This window comes from Podarcis liolepis, assembly GCF_965112155.1.
Source record: "Podarcis liolepis genome assembly, contig: HAP1_SCAFFOLD_264, whole genome shotgun sequence".
NCBI lineage: Eukaryota > Metazoa > Chordata > Lepidosauria > Squamata > Lacertidae > Podarcis > Podarcis liolepis.
In genome coordinates, this window is record NW_028148712.1 from 1 (window position 1) to 23,239 (window position 23,239).

Genomic DNA, 23,239 nt, shown 5'->3' on the forward strand with positions numbered 1-23,239 from the left:
GACCCACCTAAGTGGTACTCAGAATATCACTCTAGAAATCACTCAAGATATCCCTCAAGTAATTAAGGAACAAAAGAAGAAAAGGCACACTAACCTGGGAACTTCCTCTCTGCCCAGAACGTTGGAGGCTATACACCACACCCCCTCAACAGTATTTATAGGAACTCAAACACTGAGATCCTGCTCTGTTCCAGTAACAAGAAGCCGAAAGCACCAGCCTGAAGATGACGAGTGAGACCTCGTCGAAACGTCGCCTAGACACCCCAACTCTTACACGGGAAGACACCCGAAGACACCAAAACCTGCATTCCTGTACCCGTGAAAATCTACGAAAGCAAATATATATATATATATATATATATATATATATATATATATATATATATATATATATATACACACACACACACACACACACACACACACACACACACACACACCTCACACCATACTTTTCCGTCTATAAGATGCCCCCATGTATAAGACGCCCCCTATTTTTGGGGACTGAAATTTCAGAAAATGGGGAGAGATGGCAAAAAGTTGTTGGGGAGGGGAATTACCGAGGGTTGCTAAGCTTTATTTAGAGGGGAATGCCGAAAATCGCTCACCCACACGCATCACAAAATCCGCCTCCCGTCTGTATCCTCGCCAGCGGGAGCTGCCAACCCCCCTGCACCCCAATTGCCGCAGCGTTGGCCAATCAACAACACCAAATGATGCAGCAACCAATAACACGCACAATAGCCTCTGATAGCCACGGCAGCAACCAATCAAACGTCCACCCTATGTATTACCCATGTATAAGATGACCCCCACTTTTTTGCATGATTTCTAAAACATAGTCTTATACACAGAAAATTACGGTATATCTATTTATTTATCTTATCTGTAAACTGCCTGAAGATTTTCCTTTAAAATAAAAACAAAACTGCAGGGAGCCGTCACAGCATGTTAACGATGAGATTAAGTGACGACCTTGGAAACCCTTCATTTTAATTTTGCCTCTGCCCATTAAGTCAATAAGTGGCCTTCGATAAGCCACCCTTTCTTTCATACTTAACCCGCACCTGCAATCTGAATATAATAATTATTTACCTGTCTTCCAAAGTCGTTGCAAAAGGTCACAAGATAAACCGTCTAAAGTGATATATAGATACTAATAATAAACCCACTGTTTGGAGGTGTGTGGTTTTTTTTTTTGAGCTTTGATATTTATACATCCTGTTTGGAACAACTCACTCATGGTATCAATGACTTGGGAACGTTGTCTAGCACTGCTGTTTTGAAGTTGTGCAGGGCTGAACATTAGCTTGCTTTGGTGGGAAGACCTTGGGTTCAGGATCTGATAAGGAGGCACCTAAGCCCTTATGTACAGCATGTGTTATTTATGCCTGCCCAGATCACTGCAAGAGTTGAGAGCGCTCACGTCTCTGGTGTTTGTACCACTTATTTGTCTGTCGTTTTCTCCTCTCCCACAGAACAACAAAAAAGGCTTAGTAGCCTATCAGGTACGCTGCCCAAAATGTTGCCACCTCCTTTTCTTCTCCTGTTCTCCTGCTGCTGTGTTCACCTGAGACGCGCACTGCTTTGTGACTTAGCAGAGTACCTTTAGTGAATCCGCGAGTGAAGAGCCTTTACTGAAAGGGGTAGATGAATTATTGTCCGCTCAGTCACTGTGAAGTATATCCTCTCTCTTGAAAGCGCTGGAAGGAGCATGTGAATTCTTTTAAGACTGCCTTGGGCGTATTAGATTCTGAAAGGCAAGACTGTACAGTCAATAAATATGCTTGACAGCTACACAGCGCCTTGCCACTAAAAGAAAGAAAGATATTGAGCTCCCCCAACACAACTATTCTGTCCAGTTCTGTAAGAAATTTGCACGCATGTCTTCGCACAGCCACTGCACCTCACCTGAGCCAATTCCTGAGGAGAGCTCCCAGCCTGGATGAAAAATAGTGTGCCCCACATACATGCCTTCAGATAGTAACGTGCTTTAAAACTGAACATGCTTTTAAATGATGCTAAACTGGACCCAAATGTAGAATATATATATATATATAACTGTTGGCTCGCTTGCTAGGCTTCTCGCCCATTTCCTTCTCCTGTAAGAGAAGAGCGGCCTGGCACCTGTGTATTTATGAAATCCCCTTTTAAAGCTGTCTCAGCTTAGTGGCTTTCGCCACATCCTGTGGCAGCTCCTGCCATAAATTAATTGATCCTGTGAAGTATTTTCTTCCTACCGCCACCAATAAATGTCACTTTACCTTCCTTGTTAGGGACGTGGGTGGCGCTGTGGGTTAAACCACAGAGCCTCATGGGCTTGCCGATCAGAAGGTCAGCGGCTCGAATCCCTGCAATGGGGTGAGCTCCCGTTGCTCGGTCCCTGCTCCTGCCAACCTAGCAGTTCGAAAGCACATCAAAGTGCAAGTAGATAAATAGGTACCACTCGGCGTTTCCATGTGCTGCTCTGGTTCACCAGAAGCAGCTTGGTCATGCTGGCCACATGACCCGGAAGCTTTACGCCGGCTCCCTTGGCCAATAAAGCGAGATGAGCGCCACAACCCCAGAGTCGGTCACGACTGGACCTAATGGTCAGGGGTCCCTTTACCTTTACCTACCTTCCTTATAGACATCGTACACAATCTTAGAAAGCAGCATTGTGTGCCCATCCCCGTTATGCATTTATTTGTTATTATATTTATAAGCCCAACTCTCCTCAAAGGAGTGCACAGTTCATGGTTCTCCCACAATCCATATTATCATCTCAACTCCCCTAGGAGGTAGGTAAGGCTGAGAGATGCTCACTGGCCCATGGTCACCTAGTGAGGTTCATGGCACAGCTGAAATACGAATCCCGGCCTCCCAAGTCCTAGTCTGACTCTCTAACCACTCTTAGTCATGTTTATTTTCTAAATGAAAAATCCTCTTTAACTCTTATTCCACCTAGAGATGCTGGTTCAACTCCCGGCTCAAAGTGAGCCTCCTGTACCAGTTTCTTTCCCATCTGTAAAGTTTGGAGAGATCCGTTTGAAACAGTGCGCTTGTACCATTCTAATAAATTTGGTGTCACAAGCAATCCTGACCACTTCCCTGTTCAAGTTGAACAAGTTTAAACAAGCGCAAGTCGTAGTAGAGATCCTGGGAGAAACCTACTTGTTTCTTTCCATCTTTGAGATTTTTACTCATAGTATGTGCTCAATCTGGGACAATTACTTTTTTAATGTTCCTTTTGGTCTAGGTACCTATGACCCCAGAACTCAGTTTAAATTTCCCACTTCTAAAACTTGTTGGTCTTTCTCTGGTTTGCTTTCCATAAAACAACAACTTTTTCTTAGCAAACCCATTGTGCTTCCTGGATTAGGCTAACTGCCCCTTGTAGTGAATTTAGAGGGTTACCATGCTGAACTTTCAGTGATTTCGAGACCTTTGCTTTGCTTGTCAATCTTGCTAGATTTAAGAGCAGGCCCCTCATTCAAAACCTAGATCAACAATCAGTATTTTCATTTATTCAAAACATGTATGCCACCCTGCAACAAACTGATTCGGGAGCAATTTACACAGGTTAATTGACAATATTAAAAAAAATTAAGAGTATTAGATGAAGTGGCTCTATACAGGATTTGCTAAGGGTACTCAATGACTGAAGCTGGCTCTCTCTGCATGAGCCTTATCCTGCACTATTTCAATGTCCCATTCTGAACCATACAGCTCTGGTTGGCTTTGGGTACTACAGCTGGGTGCATGGTTTTAGTATCTGGTCTTTCTCCCGTGCATGCTACGCAGTGATATCAGCATTCCTGCAACTTGGCAAACTTTTGATGAGGGAAGTTGTAATGTCCTGTGTCCTTTTCACCCCTGAAATCCTTCACGGGAATTTCCTCAGAGGTGGGACTTGAAGGATTTCCCATTGTAGCACTTTGTTATGCAACCTAACGTCAAGGTACGAGGGCCGAGCCAAATATCTCAGAAAAGAACATTATCGGAGTTTCCTCTTTTGGTGTGTTTCTTGTCCCACTACCTCCAAGCTGGCTGGGGAGTTCAACCGAATGGCCCTCTCAACTTCTCCACCAACATTACAAGCGGGGAAGATTTTGAGTGCAGCTGCAGATCCCATACATGGGACGCGGGTGGTGCTGTGGGTTAAACCACAGAGCCTAGAACTTGCCGATCAGAAGGTCGGTGGTTCAAATCCCCGTGACGGGGTGAGCTCCCGTTGCTCGGTCCCAGCTCCTGCCAACCAAGTAGATAAATAGGTACCGCTCTGGCGGGAAGGTAAACAGTGTTTCTGTGCACTGCTCTGGTTCGCCAGAAGGGGCTTAGTCATGCTGGCCACATGACCCGGAAGCTGTATGCTGGCTCCCTTGGCCAGTAAAGTGAGATGAGCGCCGCAACCCCAGAGTCGTCTGCAACTGGACCTAATGGTCAGGGGTCCCTTTGCCTTTGCCTTGCAGATCCCATATATTTTAATATTGTTGAAGGAATCAACAGGCTTGGCTCCTGTTCCTGCCATCTTCCTGTCCTAGCTTTGCGCTTCCTTCATCTACCAGCGTGAGCTAAGAATAGAATTCTTTTGAGTTTAAGTGAGCTTCAGTGAGTTTTTGCAGAATTTTCCCCCTGATAATTCCCCATTAATGCCTCCACTTCAAACAGTAAGAGAATCCCACCTTGCCCCAAAGAATATTTGGGGGAAATGTCTCCCCACCACCACAGTTTTGCCACCCACAAATAGCGTGGAGAATTGGGGGAAGCCATTTTTTACTCAGCCCTATAAATATTTAAACCACTGTGCCACTTGGACTTGCCGATCGGAATGGTTGGCGGTTCGAGGCCCCGTGACAGGGTGAGCTCCTGTTGCTCGGTCCCAACTCCTGCCAACCTACTAGTTCGAAAGCACACAGTGCAAGTAGATAAATAGGTACTGCTCCAGCAGGAAGGTAAACGGCATTTCCGTGCGCTGTTCTGGCTTCACCAGAAGTCGCTTAGTCATGCTGGCCACATGACCCAGAAAAACTGTCTGTAGAAGCAGACAAACACCGGCTCCCTCGGCCTGTAAAGCGAGATGAGCGCTGCAACCCCAGAGTCGTTCGCGACTGGACTTAACTGTCAGGGGTACCTTTACATTTACCTATAAATATTGCTAGAATTAGGTAGTGCTTTTGAGAACCCATGTTTAGCCTGGTTTGTGGATTAGTGGCTAGAGTCAAATCCCAGACATTGATGGGCTACGGCTCCTTGTAAAAATCCCTTGCTTATTCGGTCACGTTTCAAATTATTTTGCTGTCTTGGGACAGTCAGACTCATCAGTGTTTCGCCAAGGTTTTTGGAGTGATTGATGTTGGATATTGTGTAATGATTGTATTGGAAGTCAAAGCGATGGACTTGCTTCCTTTGTTTACAGAGCCAGCGATAGATGTGCCACTAGCGGATAAAGTAGATTATATGCCTGTCCAAGAAAAGATGAGCCAAAGCAAGAAACAAGCAATGGAGGAAAGGAAGAAAGTCATTAAGAGTCCACAGTACATGACCGATTCCTCGCCGGATGACATAGGCATTCCATTAAGGGTAAGGAAATTTGGCCCATTCTCCTTCCACGTAAATTCATTTGTGCTAACCTGCATGGGGCGTCAAATCTAAAAAAATGTACAGTGGTACCTCAGGTTAAGTACTTAATTCGTTCCGGAGGTCCGTACTTAACTTGAAACTGTTCTTAACCTGAAGCACCACTTTAGCTAATGGGGCCTCCTGCTGCTGCCACACCGCTGGAGCACGATTTCTGTTCTCATCCTGAAGCATATTTCTTAACCCGAGGTAATATTTCTGGGTTAGCGGAGTCTGTAACCTGAAGCGTATGTAACCTGAAGTGTACATAACCTGAGGTACCACTGTAGTATAAACACTGACAAATGGGAAACACTGGCCTGCGAGCGCGCCAATTGGAGAACAGCCTTTACCAAAGGTGTCATGGGCTTTGAAGACACTCCAACTCAGGATGCAAGGGAGAAACGTGCTAAGAGGAAGGCATGCTTGGCAAATTCACACCGTGATCCACTCCTACCTGGAAACCAATGTCCCCACTGTGGAAGGACGTGTGGATCCAGAAATGGCCTCCACAGTCACTTATGGACTCATTGTTAAAACCATGTTTATGGAAGACAATCTTACTCGGCTACGAGTGATTGCCAAAGAAGAAGAAGACAAAGGGGTGGCTTGTTCATCTTTGCCCCTCACCCTGCACTCAGCACTCACCTGTGGCTCCTGGAAGCTGGCAGCGTGCAACAGTGGCCACAATCTGGAAATGGCTTCGACTGGCCAACTAAACCAGGTGAAGTTAGCCGGTGGGTCTCAAACCCTCAGTGAGTTAGGGACTTGTCTGTCCCCTGCATGCTACGGCAGACTCTGGCAAGTTGAGCAGATGAGACCAATAGTGAGTCTAATGGCCGAGAAGGAAGATTCTGCGCATGCTTTTAGACGGAAGTGAGGGGCAGATGAGGCTCATCCACCTGGGAAGGGAGCCCATCGAGGAGATGGAAATGCAGTGCATTGCAGTGTGCTTCTTACACACAATTAATATCTTTAATCAGGGTGGATTTGATTTAAATCAAATCAATTTAAATCATGATTTAAATCACTAGTCAGTAAGACTTGATTTAATTCATTTTTTTTGCAGAAAGACTCATTCTTGCTGGTATAATCTTAATGTTTACCACCAGATGAAGGTTTCATTTTTGGAATAATAAATTTTCAGAGTAGTTTTTACAGTTATATCAAAAATTACTGATTTGGTTATACTATTAGAAATACATAGACAGATAATTATGAAATTATTGTGAGGTTTAATAAGTGAACTGTTTATATTTGGACAACGTTTCTGCTGTACTTTATTGGAAGGAGAAAAATAATCATTTCCTTCATAACAATTTAAACAATTTATTTAACTAAAACGATAACATTATAGCATATGTATCCATGTTGGTTAACTGATGTGGTTAAAAGCTTGTTGTTGTTTTTTAAAAAAACTTAGACTGGGTTTTAGCACACATGGAAAAACTTAAAACAAATCCTTATTTCCTGATGAATAGCCTTTGGACTATAATGTAACTTAAATAGAAAACTATCTTTAGAAATTTTTTTCCTCCAAAAGCATTTTATTTTAAAAATTTGATTTAAATTTTTTAAAAATCCTTTTTTTAAAAAAATAAATTGATTTTTGTTCACCCTGTCTTTAATATGGCAAGTTAGGAGTTGGGTCGAGAGAGAGCAACCCTGCTAGCCCACATCTGTTACTCACAAAAGTCATAGAATTGTAGAGTTGGAAGGAACCGCAAGAGCCATCTAGTCCAGCCCCCTGCAATACAGGAATCTCAACGCATGGTCTCCCATCCAATTTGAAACCACACCGGACCCTGCTTAGCTTTGCAAACGTGCCAGCATCTTTATATTGCTGCACCACTAGATTTCCCTCAGCTTTTGCAGGTTGTTGGTCAAGCTGTGACAGAGCAGCAGCAAGGGCCAAACCTTTGCAATGCAGTTATTGTCGCAGAGAATGAGCAGAGTGCGTGCCGTGAGGGAAGCTTCTTTGTTTTTTGGACGGCAGAATGAACTCGCGCCAATGACATGTTTTGTCCCTTTTTCTATTAGAACACGGACCGATCAAAGGACTGGTACAAGACGATGTTCAAGCAGATCCACAGGCTGACAAAAGGTACCGTTTGCCTGCCTGCTTTTTGTTCCCCCCAGAAACCCTGCATTCAAATCTGTGGGCAGCCCTAAGTGGATGTTGAAAGTACCCAGAGCACCAGGAGAAAGGTTGAGAACGGACTTAGAGAGCCAAACTACCCACGAGGTTACATGCTTGATAGCATTTAGCTTGCCTTATTTTTGTCCTTTAAATAGCAGTTGGACTTCCGGAGGCGGCGCCATCGGCAATGGCGGAATCCCTCTGAGTTGGAGGGAGAAGCTCCGCAGAAATCGGGTCTTCCCGCTACAGCTTTCAAAGAAAATCCAGCCTTTCCCGAAGCTGCCATTAAGTGCTTGTGGGGGCCAAGGGTAGTTCTCCCCCATGGCTAACAGCAGCTTGGAGGGAGGTGATTGGTCCTGATGCTGACCCTATGCCTGCCTCCGTGACTGTCATTTAAAAAGCAGAAAAGGAGAGGTGTGTTATGTTTACACATCTTTAGCATCATTTGTACGTTGGTCCATGGATGCTGTGTGTCTGAATTTTTATACATGTTTATAGTCCTGGCTCGGGACGCGGATGGCACTGTGGTCTAAACCACAGAGCCTAGGACTTGCCGATCAGAAGGTCGGCGGTTCGAATCCCCGTGACGGGGTAAGCTCCCGTTGCTCGGTCCCTGCTCCTGCCAACCTAGCAGTTCGAAAGCACATCAAAGTGCAAGTAGATAAATAGGTACCGCTCTGGCGGGAAGGTAAATGGCGTTGGCGTGCGCTGCTCTGGTTCGCCAGAAGCGGCTTAGTCATGCTGGCCACATGACCTGGAAGCTGTACACCGGCTCCCTCGGCCAGTAAAGCAAGATGAGCGCTGCAACCCCAGAGTCGGCCACGACTGGACCTAATGGTCAGGGGTCACTTCACCTATAGTCCTGGCATCAAAGGGGCTCCATATCTTTGCAACGTGCAGCTCCTGCCACCTCTGCCGCTGCCCCCTACATGTTGACATGGATGTTTAAGGTGTGGAACATTTTGCACATGGGCCTCCATGCCTTTAGGCTTTCGCATAGACAGGAACCACGAGCATGTGGGATTTGAGGGCCCTGGGAAGGCTGCGTGCAGAGAGGCTTGCCTGCCTTTCTCCGTACAAACGTCCATGCCTGGAATTGGGGGGGGGGCAGAGCTAGGAGAAGCCCCACACCATCAGGGCAGGGCCTGAGATAAGGCCCCACAGCCTTCTTAGCATCAACTGCCCTCTAAGGACTGGCTGGCTGATACTGACGGACAGTGTCTTGCAGTAAATAAAAGAACCACGCAGAGTCAAAAGATCCACAGGGAAAGGAACAACTTTACTGAGGCAAAAACTTTGTTACATGCAATGTGCAATCAAAGAGAGAGAGAGAGAGAGAGAGAGAGAGAGAGAGAGAGAGAGAGAGAGAAGCTCGCTGAACACAGGGATTTATCTTTCCTGTCTTAGCGTGACCTTGAGGTAGCCAAAACAATAAGTGAGCCTGCTAGAACCTTCCAGCACTTTCCAGTTTCTGCCCCCAAAGACCTTAGTCATGACAGATACGTGTCCTGTTCTTCAGTTGTCTGGCATTGACTCTCTTGATGCCTCTCGCAACACTGCTATTTGTTTCTCTCTATTTATTTCTTGGGGACGCGGGTGGCGCTGTGGGTAAAACCTCCGTGCCTAGGACTTGCCAATCGTATGGTCGGCGGTTCGAATCCCCGCGGCGGGGTGAGCTCCCGTTGTTCGGTCCCAGCTCCTGCCCACCTAGCAGTTCAAAAGCACCCCTAAGTGCAAGTAGATAAATAGGTACCGCTTTATAGCGGGAAGGTAAACGGCGTTTCGGTGCGCTGCGCTGGTGCTGGCTCGCCAGAGCAGCTTCGCCACGCTGGCCACGTGACCCAGAAGTAGCGAACCGCCATCTCAGGGAGACCACGAGCCACCCAGGGATGGGGCTTGAAAGAAGGGCGCAGAGATAGTTGGCCTCAGGGTACAGCAGAATGCTAAATGGATGTTTTCTGCACTTTTTTGTGAGGGGCGTCAACATCAAATACAATTCTCGACATGCGCGTGCGAGGAGATTCACACTGATTTGTCCATCTCTCCCTTCATTTCTTTCCTCTCTGTTCTTTCCCCCAAAATGTGCTCTTTCTGCACAGACCCTCCTGAAGAAAACCCTTATTGCCCTACCTACAAATTCCCCGAACTTCCTGATATCCAGCCCCAAACCAAAGGTACCCACGAGCTTAGCCACTTGTTCTGTGTTTGGTTTTTAACCATCCTCTTAAATCTTTCACACTAGAGCGTGCTACTAGTTGAATGCCTGTCCTTTCAGCATGGCTGGCTCGTGAGTGGTGCTGTTTGCTCCTTGTGTGATGTGTGCGGAGGCAAAATACTTTCTAACCTTTTATTCTCTGTCTGGAGTGTGTGATGTAACACTGTTTTCGAACGAGGCCGCGAGAAGATTAATGGGGATAGGGAATTGGGGGAGTGACGTTTCCTCCACTGCTGTCCAACTCCCTTGCTTTTCTCCGCTGCAGAAGAAAATCCTTATTCTCCTACCTACCAGTTTCCTGTGTCTACTCCTAGCCCTAAATCTGAAGGTAAATAGTCGTGGTTGGCCAACGTTTCCTTTTGCACAAGCTCTGCTGCTGCTTCCTCCTTAACTTTCCAACCGGAGTTTTCTTCCCCCACCTTAGTTTGCTTCTTCCTAATGATCTGCTGTCAGTTAACATTTTTTGCCTTAACTGTCGGACCAGCTTTCTTGGCTTGGCCTTGCTCTCTCTGCTTTCTAACAGTCCCCGGACTAATGCTTCGGGACTTGGATCTGCTTGGTTTTTGTGTGCTCAATCCAAGGTACCGAGCCGCGCATCTGCAGTAGTTGACCTGGCACACTGAGCCCAATCCACCAAGCGCAAAAGGCATTGGATGGAACAGGACTGGTCTGAGAAGAGAGCCATTCGGTTGCACGTTCCCCATTCATTCCATGGGGGGCTTTGCTGAAAACGGTCCCAGTGAATTGGGCTCATGATGCCACTTAATTGATCGCCCTGAAATAATAGCATTTAACCTAGTGTGTATTTTTTAAAAATATTGTCTTGCGTTTTTCCCTTCCCCTGACTACTTTTTAAAGATTACCTTAGACGGGGTTTCCCACACTTGGGTCTCCAGCTGTTTTTGGACTATAATAATAATAATAATAATTTATTATTTATACCCTGCCCATCTGGCTGAGTTTCCCCAGCCACTCTGGGCGGCTCCCAATCAAGTGTTAAAAACAGTACAGCGTTAAATATTTAAAACTTCCCTGAACAGGGCTGCCTTCAGATGTCTTTTAAAAATAGGATAGCTGCTTATTTCCTTCACATCTGAAGGGAGGGTGTTCCACAGGGTGGGCACCACTACCGAGAAGGCCCTCTGTCTGGTTCCCTGTAACCTCACTTCTCGCAGCGAGGGAACCACCAGAAGGCCCTCGGCGCTGGATCTCAGTGTCCGGGCTGAACGATGGGGGTGGAGACGCTCCTTCAGGTGTACTGGACCGAGGCCGTTTAGGGCTTTAAAGGTCAGCACCAATGCTTTGAATTGTGCTCGGAAATGTACTGGAAGCCAGTGTAGGTCTTTCAAGATCGGTGTTATATGGTCTCGGCGGTCACTCCCCCTCACCAGTCTAGCTGCCGCATTCTGGATTAATTGCAGTTTCCAGGTCACCTTCAAAGGTAGCCCCACGTAGAGCGCATTGCAGTAGTCCAAGTGGGAGATAACTAGAGCATGCACCACTCTGGCAAGACAGTCCGCGGGCAGATAGGGTCTCAGCCTGTGTACCAGATGGAGCTGGTAAATAGCTGCCCTGGTCACAGAATTAACCTGCGCCTCCATGGACATCTGTGAGTCCAAAATGACTCCCAGGCTGCACACCTGGTCCTTCAGGGGCACAGTTACCCCATTCAGGACCAGGGAATCCCCCACACCCGCACGCCCCCTGTCTCCCCCAAAACAGTACTTCTGTCTTGTCAGGATTCAACCTCAATCTGTTAGCCGCCATCCATCCTCCAACCACCTACAACTCCCACCAACTACAACTCCCACCACCCCTAGCTAGCAGGACCAGTGTTCAGGGACGATGGGAGCTGTAGTCCAGAAAACAGCTGGAGACCCAAGTTTGGGAGACCCTGCCTTAGAACAAAAAAGACTAACAAAATCAATTGAAAGAGATGACCGTTGACATGACATTTAGTTAACACACAGAGAATTTATACATATTTTTTAAAAAAATTATTAACGTTCTTATGTCACATATGTATACATTATCATATTACATTACAGGGCATATTATAATATAATTTCCAACATGTATACAAAGTTTATATACCAAATTTATGTACCTAAAGAAAGAAAAAAGAAAGACATAAAGCCATTTCAAAATAATATTTGTACCAACACAACGGACTTCCTATCAATCTCTTTGTATATTCTTTTTTTACAAATGAATGTACTCGTATTATTGTATATTTCTTTACATTTTATCTAATACATTCTTATATCAATATGTACCCTTAATCTTGTTTCTCAACTCAGTTTCTCTCCAACATCAATCGAATGCTAGCATAGATAGCGAACCTTTACTATATTCTTGAACATATGAATTTATACATATTCAGTGTATAGCGCTGCATTTATACTGTGCAATCTTACACATATTTATACGTATCTTAGTATTTTACGTGTCATGTATGACACGTAAAAGTTCTAAATATATATCAATATGTATATGTATAATCATGCATTTATGCTGTGACTCAAAATGTTTAGACTCATTGAAGCTCCTCTGATTCCGGACCCCGCTTAGCTGCCCCCTCCCCCATGGTTTACCTGCACTTCTAATTAAACTTAGATATTTGTACCCGTGTAATACTTCCTACTTTGTTGGCGGCGTGGGGCTTGCTGGCGGCTGCCTTTCCATAGCCGGTGCACTCTCAGTGGCAACAAGTACAAGCTCTTAGATGCGCTGAATCTGGCATGCTGTCTGTAAAAGTGACCCATAGCTCAAGACTTTAGAAAAACCCTTTTGGAAACGCATGTGTTTTGCATGTATGAGTCTCCACAGGCTCACCCTCTGACGCCAGGGGTTAAAAAAATGATCTCTGGTGGCAGAAGAACCTGTGTCAGAGATCCCAGATAACAAGATTCTGTGTCAGAGATCCCGGATAACAAGATTCTGTTCCATCTTATGTGGGCATTTAAGGCCTTCAAACAAAATGCTGTGCATTGCAAGGAATGCCTGTGTGATAAAGTTATTTACAACATGGACTCGGAAACCACTTAGCAGCAAATGAATGTTTAGAATATTTCAGTCCCTTTGCTGTACCGGCAGTGTTACGTCTGATGCTCCAGAGCGACCCAGGACACCAAGGTTGGAATTGTTATTCTGTCAGCTACTGCGATTACTAAATGCATCTCAGCCGTGTTGCAGGAGGAGGGGGGGGACGACTTTCCTAAGCCCTTGTTGAGCACCATGTCAGACTATTTGTGGCAACGTCTTATAATGAGATTGCTGCCGCAGGAACCTCGCTGAGTATGCCAAGCCTAGGACGACAGCCTGCGTGCTGTTTTGGAGCATTGGGTGGTGAAAAAGCAGATTTCTAGCTTGTTTTAAAGCTTGCGGGTCTGTTTTATTGTTACAGAGAATGAACGCTTTCTGCAGCAGGAGGCTGCCATCGCTTCAAGAAGGTTTTGCTCTTGCTTGAGGCAAGGGAACTGGGAACTTGGGCAATGGACCCAAGTGCTTTTCTTCTGTGCCACAGTGGCAGCGTTCAAGCTGAGAAAACTGATAGCCAACCTAAACTGTCAGGTGCCGATGACCAGAGGATGAAGTGAAGCTTTCAGCTCAGTGGGAATCGGGTGGCATGGGGAGCCAACGAGAATCCTTGTAGCCCTGTAAATAAACACCAGGGCCTGACTTCTCTCTCTGAGCAAGCTGATGTTCAGGTGTGTCGGCTGGCATGCAGATAGGCCGAGTCCATCTGCCTGTCTGACTCAAAAGGCTTCTTCTTTCCACTTTAAGGCAGTGGAAAGCTCCAGGTCAGCTTTTCCAAACAATTCTGCACCGTGAGAATTCTGCAACAGCTAAAATGCTGCCAAGGGTCCTCGGAAGTATAGAGGTGTGACCTTGCTTGAGGATGATTGGATCTTCATGCAAACAGTGGAAACTGGTCAGTCAAATGGGAAGGCCTCAGAACTGTTGGCGGGTAATGGGCAGGAGGTAATGGACAGTCTTTCTAGGGATGAATGGAATACCAGCACCCATTTCCCAACCCAGCGTTTATTTATTTTATTCCATTTTGCTAATCAGTGCTGCTATGGTGTTGGGAATGAGGATATTTTCGGCAGTCCCTATGAAAAATAGAATCCCTATATATCTAGATTGATGGGCATTCTTTCACAAATGCTGTTACTCTGAAGAAGAAGAAGAAAGACATATGTACTTATATGTAATTTTGAACACAAGTTTGCTAAAACTGAGCATAATAAGATGCTGAGTTGATGTGGAGGGCCTTCTTAGTAGTGGCACCCACCCCGTGGAACGCCCTCCCATCAGATGTCAAGGAAATAAACAACTAACTGACTTTCAGAAGGCATCTGAAGGCAAGTTTTAAATGTTTGATGTTTTGTTGTTTTTTTAATATTCTGTTGGGAGCTGCCCAGAGTGGCTGGGGAAACCCAGCCAGGTGGGTGGTATATAAATAAAATAACATCATCATCATCCAGTCATTCTAGTAGTCATGCATGGAAGGAGAAGGAGCTCTCACAGCCACATGCACAAAGGTAAACATGGGAACACGTGTGTATTTATGTATTTCGTAAAATTTATATACCACTGGTTTATAGAACAAACCTCAAAGTGGTTTACGAAAAAATTAAAACAATAAAATTATCACTGAAAAAGATATTCCCATAGTTTAAAACATCCAGAAAGTTTAAAAACAGAATAGAGCAGACAAAACAAATCAAAGCTCATGCAAACTTTCTAAACTACTGTGTGGGGTCGTTTAGGCAAAGGGGTTTTCAGCTGGTGCTGAAAGGAATACCGGCGATATTTCAAACACCTGCCTTTCCCATGGTTAGAGAGGAACCTTGCAGACCTCTCTCTCTTCCCTCTCTCATTTTCTCCTGCTGCCGTTCCCCACAGGGGTGAGAACACTGAAAACGATACCTGCATTTGCCCTTGGAATCCTGTAAGGACAGAAGGCGAAACTCTTTTAAGTCATAGGTGCATAATGACATACCTGTGGTGATTGTAAATCGTTTGTTTTCCAGATGAAGATTCCGATTCCTATGTGCCTCAGTACTCCTTTTACAAAGACAGTAAGTACCTGGATGTTTCGAAGTCTGAACTCATGTAAACGCTAAAGATTTGAATGGTATGAAAGAGAACGTGTTGGTGGACTGTTGGTTGAATCCCATTACTGCAGGAGAATCGTGGTGCTTCTAGAACGCAAAACCTTTAACGTTTTAGAACATTGAGATCTCGTTGTTTCCCCTTCAGACGTAACCATGTTGTGTGTTTTTTTTTAATGCTCCCTTTTCAGCAAGAGCACAGACTTCAGTACCCCGTTCCAAGAGCGAGAACGACACTATCGACATGGAGAAAGTGGTCAAGAGATCTGCCACTCTGCCCCTGCCAGCTCGTACCTCTTCTCTTAAACCGAGCACTGAAAGGTAACTTGGTTTCTCCTCACCAGGAGCGCTTTAACTTGCGCCACCTGTTTTGCCACAAGCCTCTGAGTTTTCCCTCAGTTCAAACCAAGTGTGTTTGGCGCAGTGAGAAAGGAGAGGTGCTTGCATACTTTTTGCGTGCATCTGGTTCCAAACATAAGGCAGTAATTACAGTTTGGTTAATGGGCTCCAGCGCATTTTTGACAACTGGAATTATGCTTTGGCGTATCAGTGTAGGAAGTAGAAGAAACTCCTCACGCCCCTAATTTGAACCACGCGGTTCTCCAAGCCTGATTTTTGCTTTTGGTTGAAGCATTTTTGTGATTAAACTAGCATTAGCCTCCCAGTGAAAATATTTCGTTTCTGTAACAACAACAAACTATATTCCGCCCCAGGAATGATTGGGAGCCTCCGGACAAGAAGGTGGACACAAGAAAATACCGCGCTGAACCTAAAAGCATTTATGAATATCAGCCAGGAAGGTCCTCTGTTCTGAACAATGAAAAATTGGTAATGTTAATTTTATCTTACTAATATGCTTTCCCCTCTTCCTGCACCGCTGGCATGCTTCCATGTGGCTAGGTTTTACAGTCTTGTTTTTTAAGTTTCCGTCTAAACTTATATTTAACATCTTAAAAATCCTCCGTCCTGTTCGAAAACAGCTGGTGAATAGGCCAAGGCCCCTTCACCGTTGCAAAGTTCTTTGGAGTGTGTTGAATGTGGTCGGTTTGCTTGCCAAATACTTAATAATCCGTGTTGGACACCACAATCTGTTGGGTGGTGGGCCTGATTTTTAACGCCTTGTGTTATTGGTGCATTCAGTGTGGAATCTAAGCAATAATGAGTTTTAAATAGAGTTTCCACAAGGTTTTTAAGTTAAGAGAAAGCAGGCTTTGTTTCTTCTCTTTTGCTTTTGGGTTCTTCCTGTGGCCAAGGTTTGGAACATAAGGACCCTCCAGAGTTTCAGATGGAGATGTTAGGAATCGAACCTACGACCTTCCGCATGCAGCTCCAAACCAATGAGTTTTGGTTTCATAAATTCATCTGTGCTCCTTCCCCATGCAGCAAGTATCCTGGGCAAAAGCTCCGCTTGTGGGCGAAAGCTCAGCTGATGGAAGGTCTGACAGAAGGTGTGTTTCAAAACATCTGGAGAGCATCATTATATTTGTAGGCTGCTGTAGAGTCAGTGCCATCTTGCAGAGATAATAATGGGCTAAATGGACCATAGAGTATCTGCAAAAGGTCCCAGATTCAGTCCGCAGGACCTCCAATTAGGTCTTGAGACATCCTCAGCAGTGGCCGACCTTTGGGTCTCAGATTTTTCCAGCACCCTGTGTGAGGCCAAAAATCAGCAACCCACCCACTGCCTTCCATTCTACATCATAGGTTTTTAAACTAAAGATTCAATTCATAGAGCAGGCATCCCCAACCTGCAGGCCTCCAGATGTTTTGGCCTACAACTCCCATGAGCCTTAGCTAACAGGACCAGTGGTCGGGAATGATGGGAATTGTAGTCCACAACATCTGGAGGGCTGAAGGTTGAGGATGCCTGTCATGGAGTCTTTTTCACAGTTCATTTACAGTGGTCTCCAAACTTTTTTCAAAGAGGGCCATATTTGATGAAGTAAAGGGCCGTGAGTTGTTAACCTTTTTTTAGGATTGAAGTCGTTGAGGTTTTTTTAGGATTTTACCCCAGGAAATAAACTGCTATGGGGGCCGGATTAAACCGACCGATGGGCCGGATTAGGCCCCCGAAACGGACTTTGGGCATGCCTGGTTGTAGTGAGAGACACTTTTGTCATAGACATCCTACAGTTTGAGGGGAAAGAGAGGGAAGGCGTGTTGTTTTTTCGTTCTGTTGCATAGTGCTAGTGTAGGGGGTTGTGTCAGCATAACACAGGACTTTTGCACCTCACAGACAGAGTTGTGTTGGTTGTGTTCAGTTGATTGCAGCATGACTTGTTTGTGTGTGGGTTGTGGTGCCGCCAAAGTTCCACTCCCCTAAACCCACCACTGTCCTCTGTCTGAGGCACTGGAGAGAAACTGCCAGTGTAGACAATTCTGAGCAGGATGGCCCAAGGGTCTGAGTCCATAAAAGGCAGCTTCCTATTTCCCTGTGATCTGCACAAGGCAGCATTTTATGTTTGTACAGAGCTTCGCGAAGTTTCGAAGCTGTTTCTCATTAGGCAGAAGGAAGTCTGTGTTAAAAATACGACAATTGGCTCAGTTCAAATGATCGTGGTCTAGGAGGATTGTGAACAAGCCACAGACTTTCCTCTCTCGTGTGTAGCCGCCCTTTTGATTTTTTCCGTTCTTTGCTATGATGTCCAAGCTGACAAACTAGCTCTGCGCAAGCACACACATGGAACATCTTATGCCGGCAAGGAACATCATTCAGAATGTAGAGCTAGAGCTTTTGCTGTCTTTTGTTTTTGGTAGCAGCACACTCCCTTTCAGGTCTAGTGTTAATGTTTTAAATGGCTGACCCCATGTGTTCCTGCTCAATTCTCTATTGACTACCACAGTGGTGTATACCATCACAAGGGATGGTCACTTGGGGTGTGTTTTTTCAGCTAAGGCAACCTAGGCCTGTTCAATTTATTAGGTTCAGCATGTACCTTCTTCCCAGTGCTGTAGCGTGAGTTGCTGGTGCCCGGGACTGCATGGAGGGATGGAGGTGAGGGAAACAGACAGAGGACGCCTGTGCATTCAGCTGCCTAACGGCGTCCACCTCACCCAGGAAATTGCAGCTGCAGAGATAAGAAAAGAAGAGTTGTTTTGTTATCTGCAGAGGTCACTTCCTGGTTCGCATGGAGAAGCTGTTTCCAACGGAGCCCAGCGATGGAAGCGTGCAGCTGTATTGAGGCAGCACCGGGTGTTGAAATTTTGCACCCAGGGAAACTGCCTCTGGGGCCCGCCCCCTAGGCTACACCACTGATTCTTTCCCCCCCGCCCTTTCCCCCATTTTTGGCCAGTCCTCTTCTGTCCATTTTGTCACGGCTAAAATGGCCGCTGTTTCTTTAATGCTTAAAAAGCTGGGTCAGCATGAGTCAGCGGCCTTCACCGGGTTGTATATATAGAGTGAGAAATGTAGGGTTGGTTGGTGAAAGCTGGTAGTGTTGTTGTGTGTCAGTCGCTTTTGCACAAAGACTTTTAAGAATAAAAGCAGAAAGCACTCTGCAAGGATATTCTTGTGGACTCTTTTATGCCGACAAGGGTCTGAGGGCCAGGCTGAGGAGACAAAGGGAAGTCAGAACCCTTTCCTTCGTTGTTGTTGTTTTTTACAAACACTGACAGGTTATGGGCCCAGTGTTTCTGAGCATGTGCAGAGTGCAAAACGACTGACAGCGTCTCAGCAGGGAGCTGATGAGTCCTGGTGGTATCAGTGGCTGTGCGTTGGAGCAGTTGGTGGCAAGCTGTAACTGTCTGCAGCGACGCTGGAGTGGCTAGGATCTGAGGATTAGGAAAGCACTCAGCGTCGGCTACTTGAACATTTTGAACTGCTAGAAGACCACAGTAGGCGACTCACAGAGCAGCTACACCAGTTGTTACAAACACTGACACATTTTGTGTTTTAATTTTCATAGTGGGTGGAGTTTTTTTCTTGTACCTGTGGCCACACACTTGTGATGCATAGCCTTCAGGGCGTCCATTCTGCCATTAAAATAAATCAGCTTCTAGCTTTAAAATCTTCTGAGCAGGTACAGTTAAGGGGTGATATGATAGCCATGTTGAGCAGGAGAAGAGGAGGTTAAGGGATGATATGATAGCCATGTTCAAATATATAAAAGGATGTCATCTAGAGGAGGGAGAAAGGTTGTTTTCTGCTGCTCCAGAGAAGCGGACACGGAGCAATGGATCCAAACTACAAGAAAGAAGATTCCACCTAAACATTAGGAAGAACTTCCTGACAGTAAGAGCTGTTTGACAGTGGAATTTGCTGCCAAGGAGTGTGTTGGAGTCTCCTTCTTTGGAGGTCTTTAAGCAGAGGCTTGACAACCATATGTCAGGAGTGCTCTGATGGTGTTTCCTGCTTGGCAGGGGGTTAGACTCGATGGCCCTTGTGGTCTATTCCAGCTCTATGATTCTACAGTTTATTCACACACCTGAACCCCGTTTGCATCTAAGTGGGAGCCTTAAATTAGTATGAAAAGAGGTGTGTGGTTGAGAGAAGCTGAACCTTTCCCCCATCTTGCTTCCTTAAGCTCTGTATAGCTCAAGCACTTTCTCCCCAGGCTGTCTCACTTCCAGTATCAGAAAAGCCCTCAGAGCCTGATATTTGCAAAGAAGACGACTAGAGATGCTTGAGGAATTAAGTCTTTGCAGATTTCTAAACAAAAGGACCTGAATCTCTTCCTGACATGCTGATTGGCACTTAGCTGTCCGTCAGATCCAACTGTCGTGCTCCAGCGTTATCTGTGCAGTTTGGACATACCAAAACGCACATTTAAATATATATATTGAGAGAAAATGAACATTTAAATATGTATTTGATTGTGTGTGTGTCTGTTGGAAGGATTCTTCTGTACCCCAGAAATTCCGAATTTATCTAAGAATGGAATGGAATGATGGGACTAAATATACGAAAGTGTCATAGGCTAGCAGTTGACAGCTTACAGATATGGTTACAACATTGTCATAGCTTTGCTCGTCTCACAGGCAGAGAGGTATAGAGTAGGTTAATTCTGAACTGCTCCTACCTCAATTAAAGTTTGTCCAGGTTTACAAGACAATTTTTTTCCTTTAAGTTTTAGAAGGCTTTTAAGTGGTTTTGTCTAAAAACTCTCTTCTAGAACCCCAGTGTTGAAAGTCTCTCTGGAGCAAATTGCAGCTAGGGTGGTAAGGATTAATCTCCTCCGCACCCTTACCAAGTCCTTAACTGGTTCAGAGGTGGGGAAAAGAGACTAGCAACTCAGCTATACAGCTGCAGATAAAAAGTTTTAAATGTGTTTTAAGGTGCAATATACAAATGTGACACTAGATGGCGAAAGGGAGCTTTGCAAAATTCAACGTATTTCCCCAAACGTTTTTTTAAAAAAGCATTTTCACAGCGTTTTTTATATCTGTGTCGATTCCAACTCAGAGGAAAATTCTGAGCACAGGACTCAGGCATGCGTAATATCACAAGTAGTTTAAACATTTGAGATGTGTTGAAAGTGAAAACAAGAGTTATCTGGTATCTGGCTCCTGCTAGTTGGAATCCTTGTTGAACTAGCAGAAAGAGTTTTGTGGAATGCCAGAGCTTACTATTTTTCTTTGCTTTTGGCTGCTAAGGGGTACTTAGAAAAATACCAATCAGGCCTGCAAGGTGTCTAGCAGACTCTGCAAGAGCTTCTGGGACTTTGCTAGAGGAGGCCTGAGTCAACATGACTCATCTCAACCAAGGGCTAATGTCTTTAGCGCCCTTGACAGTTAAGGGTCTCATAGCTTCTTTTTACAATGGAAAGATTGGGGAAAGTGATTGACTTACGATGAGCCAGAAAGCAAATATTAATATTGCTTGCCCCCTCCTAAACTATAGAGAAGACAACAACACGTCTCTGTAATCTGTCAGACAATCTCACTGCTAGTCAAGTGACCCCAAAGCACAGGAATAATGGGGGGGGGTGTATTCCTGGGACCAACAAGAATGTTAGTCGCTTTGTATAGCTGGAATATCGCTTTCCCCAATCATTTTGAGTTTGGAGTCCATCTGCGCTTGCCAAGCAAAACATTATTCTGCTGTATTCAGTCCCTCGTGCTAACATCATCCAAGGAGAATGGAACCAAAACACTGTGCAGTAGCTATCGTTTGGGAAGATTAAATCACCTTTTAACCCAGGTGGATTCAGCACGTTTCCCAGATTTCAAAATTATGGTATCAGGTACACCTCAACTTGTTTTATATTTGATGCAAAGCAGTCTGCTCCACTAAGAGCCAATGTTTAAATGTGCTCAGGTATTCAAGTGTACTGTGGTTCTAATTAGCTACATCATTAAGAGCTCCAGCTTGTTGCTTTAAAACAGAATTTAAGAACAAAAAGGGAGAGCCTTTCTTGGTAGTCATTCTGTTCCTGTCCTGTCCTGTCCCTACTCTGTTGGTTTTGTCTGAACTCTTAACTTTTACCCTTGTATTAAATGTTGGTGGTCTAACAGAACAGAGTCTTGTGTGTCCATTCCCCTTAGAGACTTCTCAGTAACATGCTTTCTCTAACTGCGTCCTCTTTAGTTTAGAATTTCACCCTTCATCCTGTTTGCCATTTATGAAAAAGGGTTTCTCACATATCCATGTGCTGTTAAAGATGCAGTGTTCTGCACCGACACATAAATGGGGGGGAGGGTAGCTGAGGCGGGAGGGGTCGCAACCGAAATTGCAACCCAAAGTCATATTTTTGCTTTTCAGCAATTGAATGTTTCGAGTGGATTGCCCTGGAAATTTAAGCAGGACTTAACAGGCTTTATTCGCATGTTATATTTAGTGAAAAGGTCTCCATATGTCTCCATATGTCGCCCCGCTGTTGCTGACCATGTCGTCTGCATTTCAGCTGAGGGGAAATTTTATTTCACCAGCTCTCCTCCTTCATTTGCTTGTCAATACAGTGGTACCTCGGGTTAAGTACTTAATTCATTCCGGAGGTCCGTACTTAACCTGAAACTGTTCTTAACCTGAAGCACCACTTTAGCTAATGGGGCCTCCCGCTGCTGCCGCGCCGCCGGAGCACGATTTCTGTCTGAAGCAAAGATCTTAACCTGAGGTAATATTTCTGGGTTAGCAGAGTCTATAACCTGAAGCGTATGTAACCTGAAGCGTATGTAACCCGAGGTACCACTGTAATGGCATTATCTGTCCTGGTTCAGAAATGACCCAGGACACCTTTGACACTCTGTATTGAAACAGAGTTTCGCCAGTGACATTAGTTCAATTCTATGCCTGTCTACTGAGATGCAAGCGCCATTGAATTCAATGGTACTTACTCCCAAGGAGCTGTGTATGACCGCAGCTTACATTGCCAAGTAATGGGGTGTAGGCTGCCAATTGAATGCCTCCTAAGCCACGGTGGGGGGGACGCAGAACGCCGCATCTTTAACGGCCCTTTCCTATTCTCTGCATAATGTTGTCGTTCTCTTTCTTCCATTCCCGTATCACCAACTCCTTTAGACTCGGGATATAAGCCCAGAAGAGATAGATTTAAAGAATGAGCCTTGGTATAAATTCTTTTCGGAATTGGAGTTTGGGAAACCGGTAAGTTTTGATGGTCACAGCCATTAAAAAAACAACAACTCAGCCTGCCTTACAAAACGCACATGCAACACTCCCGCCTCCATTCTGATTATAGTTATGACCGTAAGACCCAAAAAATATATACAACCTTGGGGTTTTTTTTAACAAAAAAAAAGCAGAAAGAATTTCTGTTTGCGCATCAAGCCACAGATGTACTTGGAATTCACTAAACTTGTGTCAGCAGTACTGGTGGCCCTTCGTATGCCGAAGTTTAGCATGCCACTGCAATTCATGAGAAATGGTATTTCCTTTATTTTCCAGTGGGTGCTTCCCATTCCCCTAGCAACAGCAAGGGCGGCCATTTTCTTTCTTGCTAAATAACTTCAAGCCAGGATGCCCTCGTCAACTCTTGCCAACTCTTTCCTGAAATCTTTGGCCAGCAGGATGAATCCTGTACAATACACATAGCTTGTCCCTCCCTCCTTGTGCGCCGCTGCTTTTCTCCCAGCCACGGTGCTCCGAGGAAGCTGCAGTTGCGGCAAAAATCCCAGAAATGTCCTGATGGACAGACCCATTGTGTTAATCTTTCCCACATTATTCAAAGTGGGTTTCAGATGAAGGAGTGTCATATCAGAATGCTGTAACAC

The 23,239-nt window shown here is 45.1% G+C and overlaps 1 protein-coding gene across 3 annotated transcripts; it reads left to right on the forward strand.

Moving 5' to 3' along the window:
• The first annotated feature begins 1,372 nt into the window (after positions 1–1,372).
• Positions 1,373–22,728, forward strand: LOC310699092 (sorbin and SH3 domain-containing protein 1-like). 3 transcript variants are annotated; one of them, XM_083520707.1, is made up of 9 exons: positions 1,373–1,508; positions 5,399–5,562; positions 7,639–7,702; positions 9,838–9,912; positions 10,219–10,281; positions 14,993–15,040; positions 15,265–15,394; positions 15,787–15,901; positions 22,530–22,714. In XM_083520707.1, the coding sequence occupies exons 1-9, from the start codon at positions 1,388–1,390 to the stop codon at positions 22,638–22,640; spliced, it is 891 nt and encodes a 296-aa protein (XP_083376833.1). In that variant the 5' UTR covers positions 1,373–1,387; the 3' UTR covers positions 22,641–22,714. The 3 variants fall into 3 exon arrangements, with proteins under 3 accessions (XP_083376833.1, XP_083376834.1, XP_083376835.1); XM_083520708.1 differs by lacking the exon at positions 10,219–10,281 and having other exon boundaries at positions 22,530–22,725; XM_083520709.1 differs by lacking the exons at positions 9,838–9,912; positions 10,219–10,281 and having other exon boundaries at positions 22,530–22,728.
• Positions 22,729–23,239: the final 511 nt, after the last annotated feature.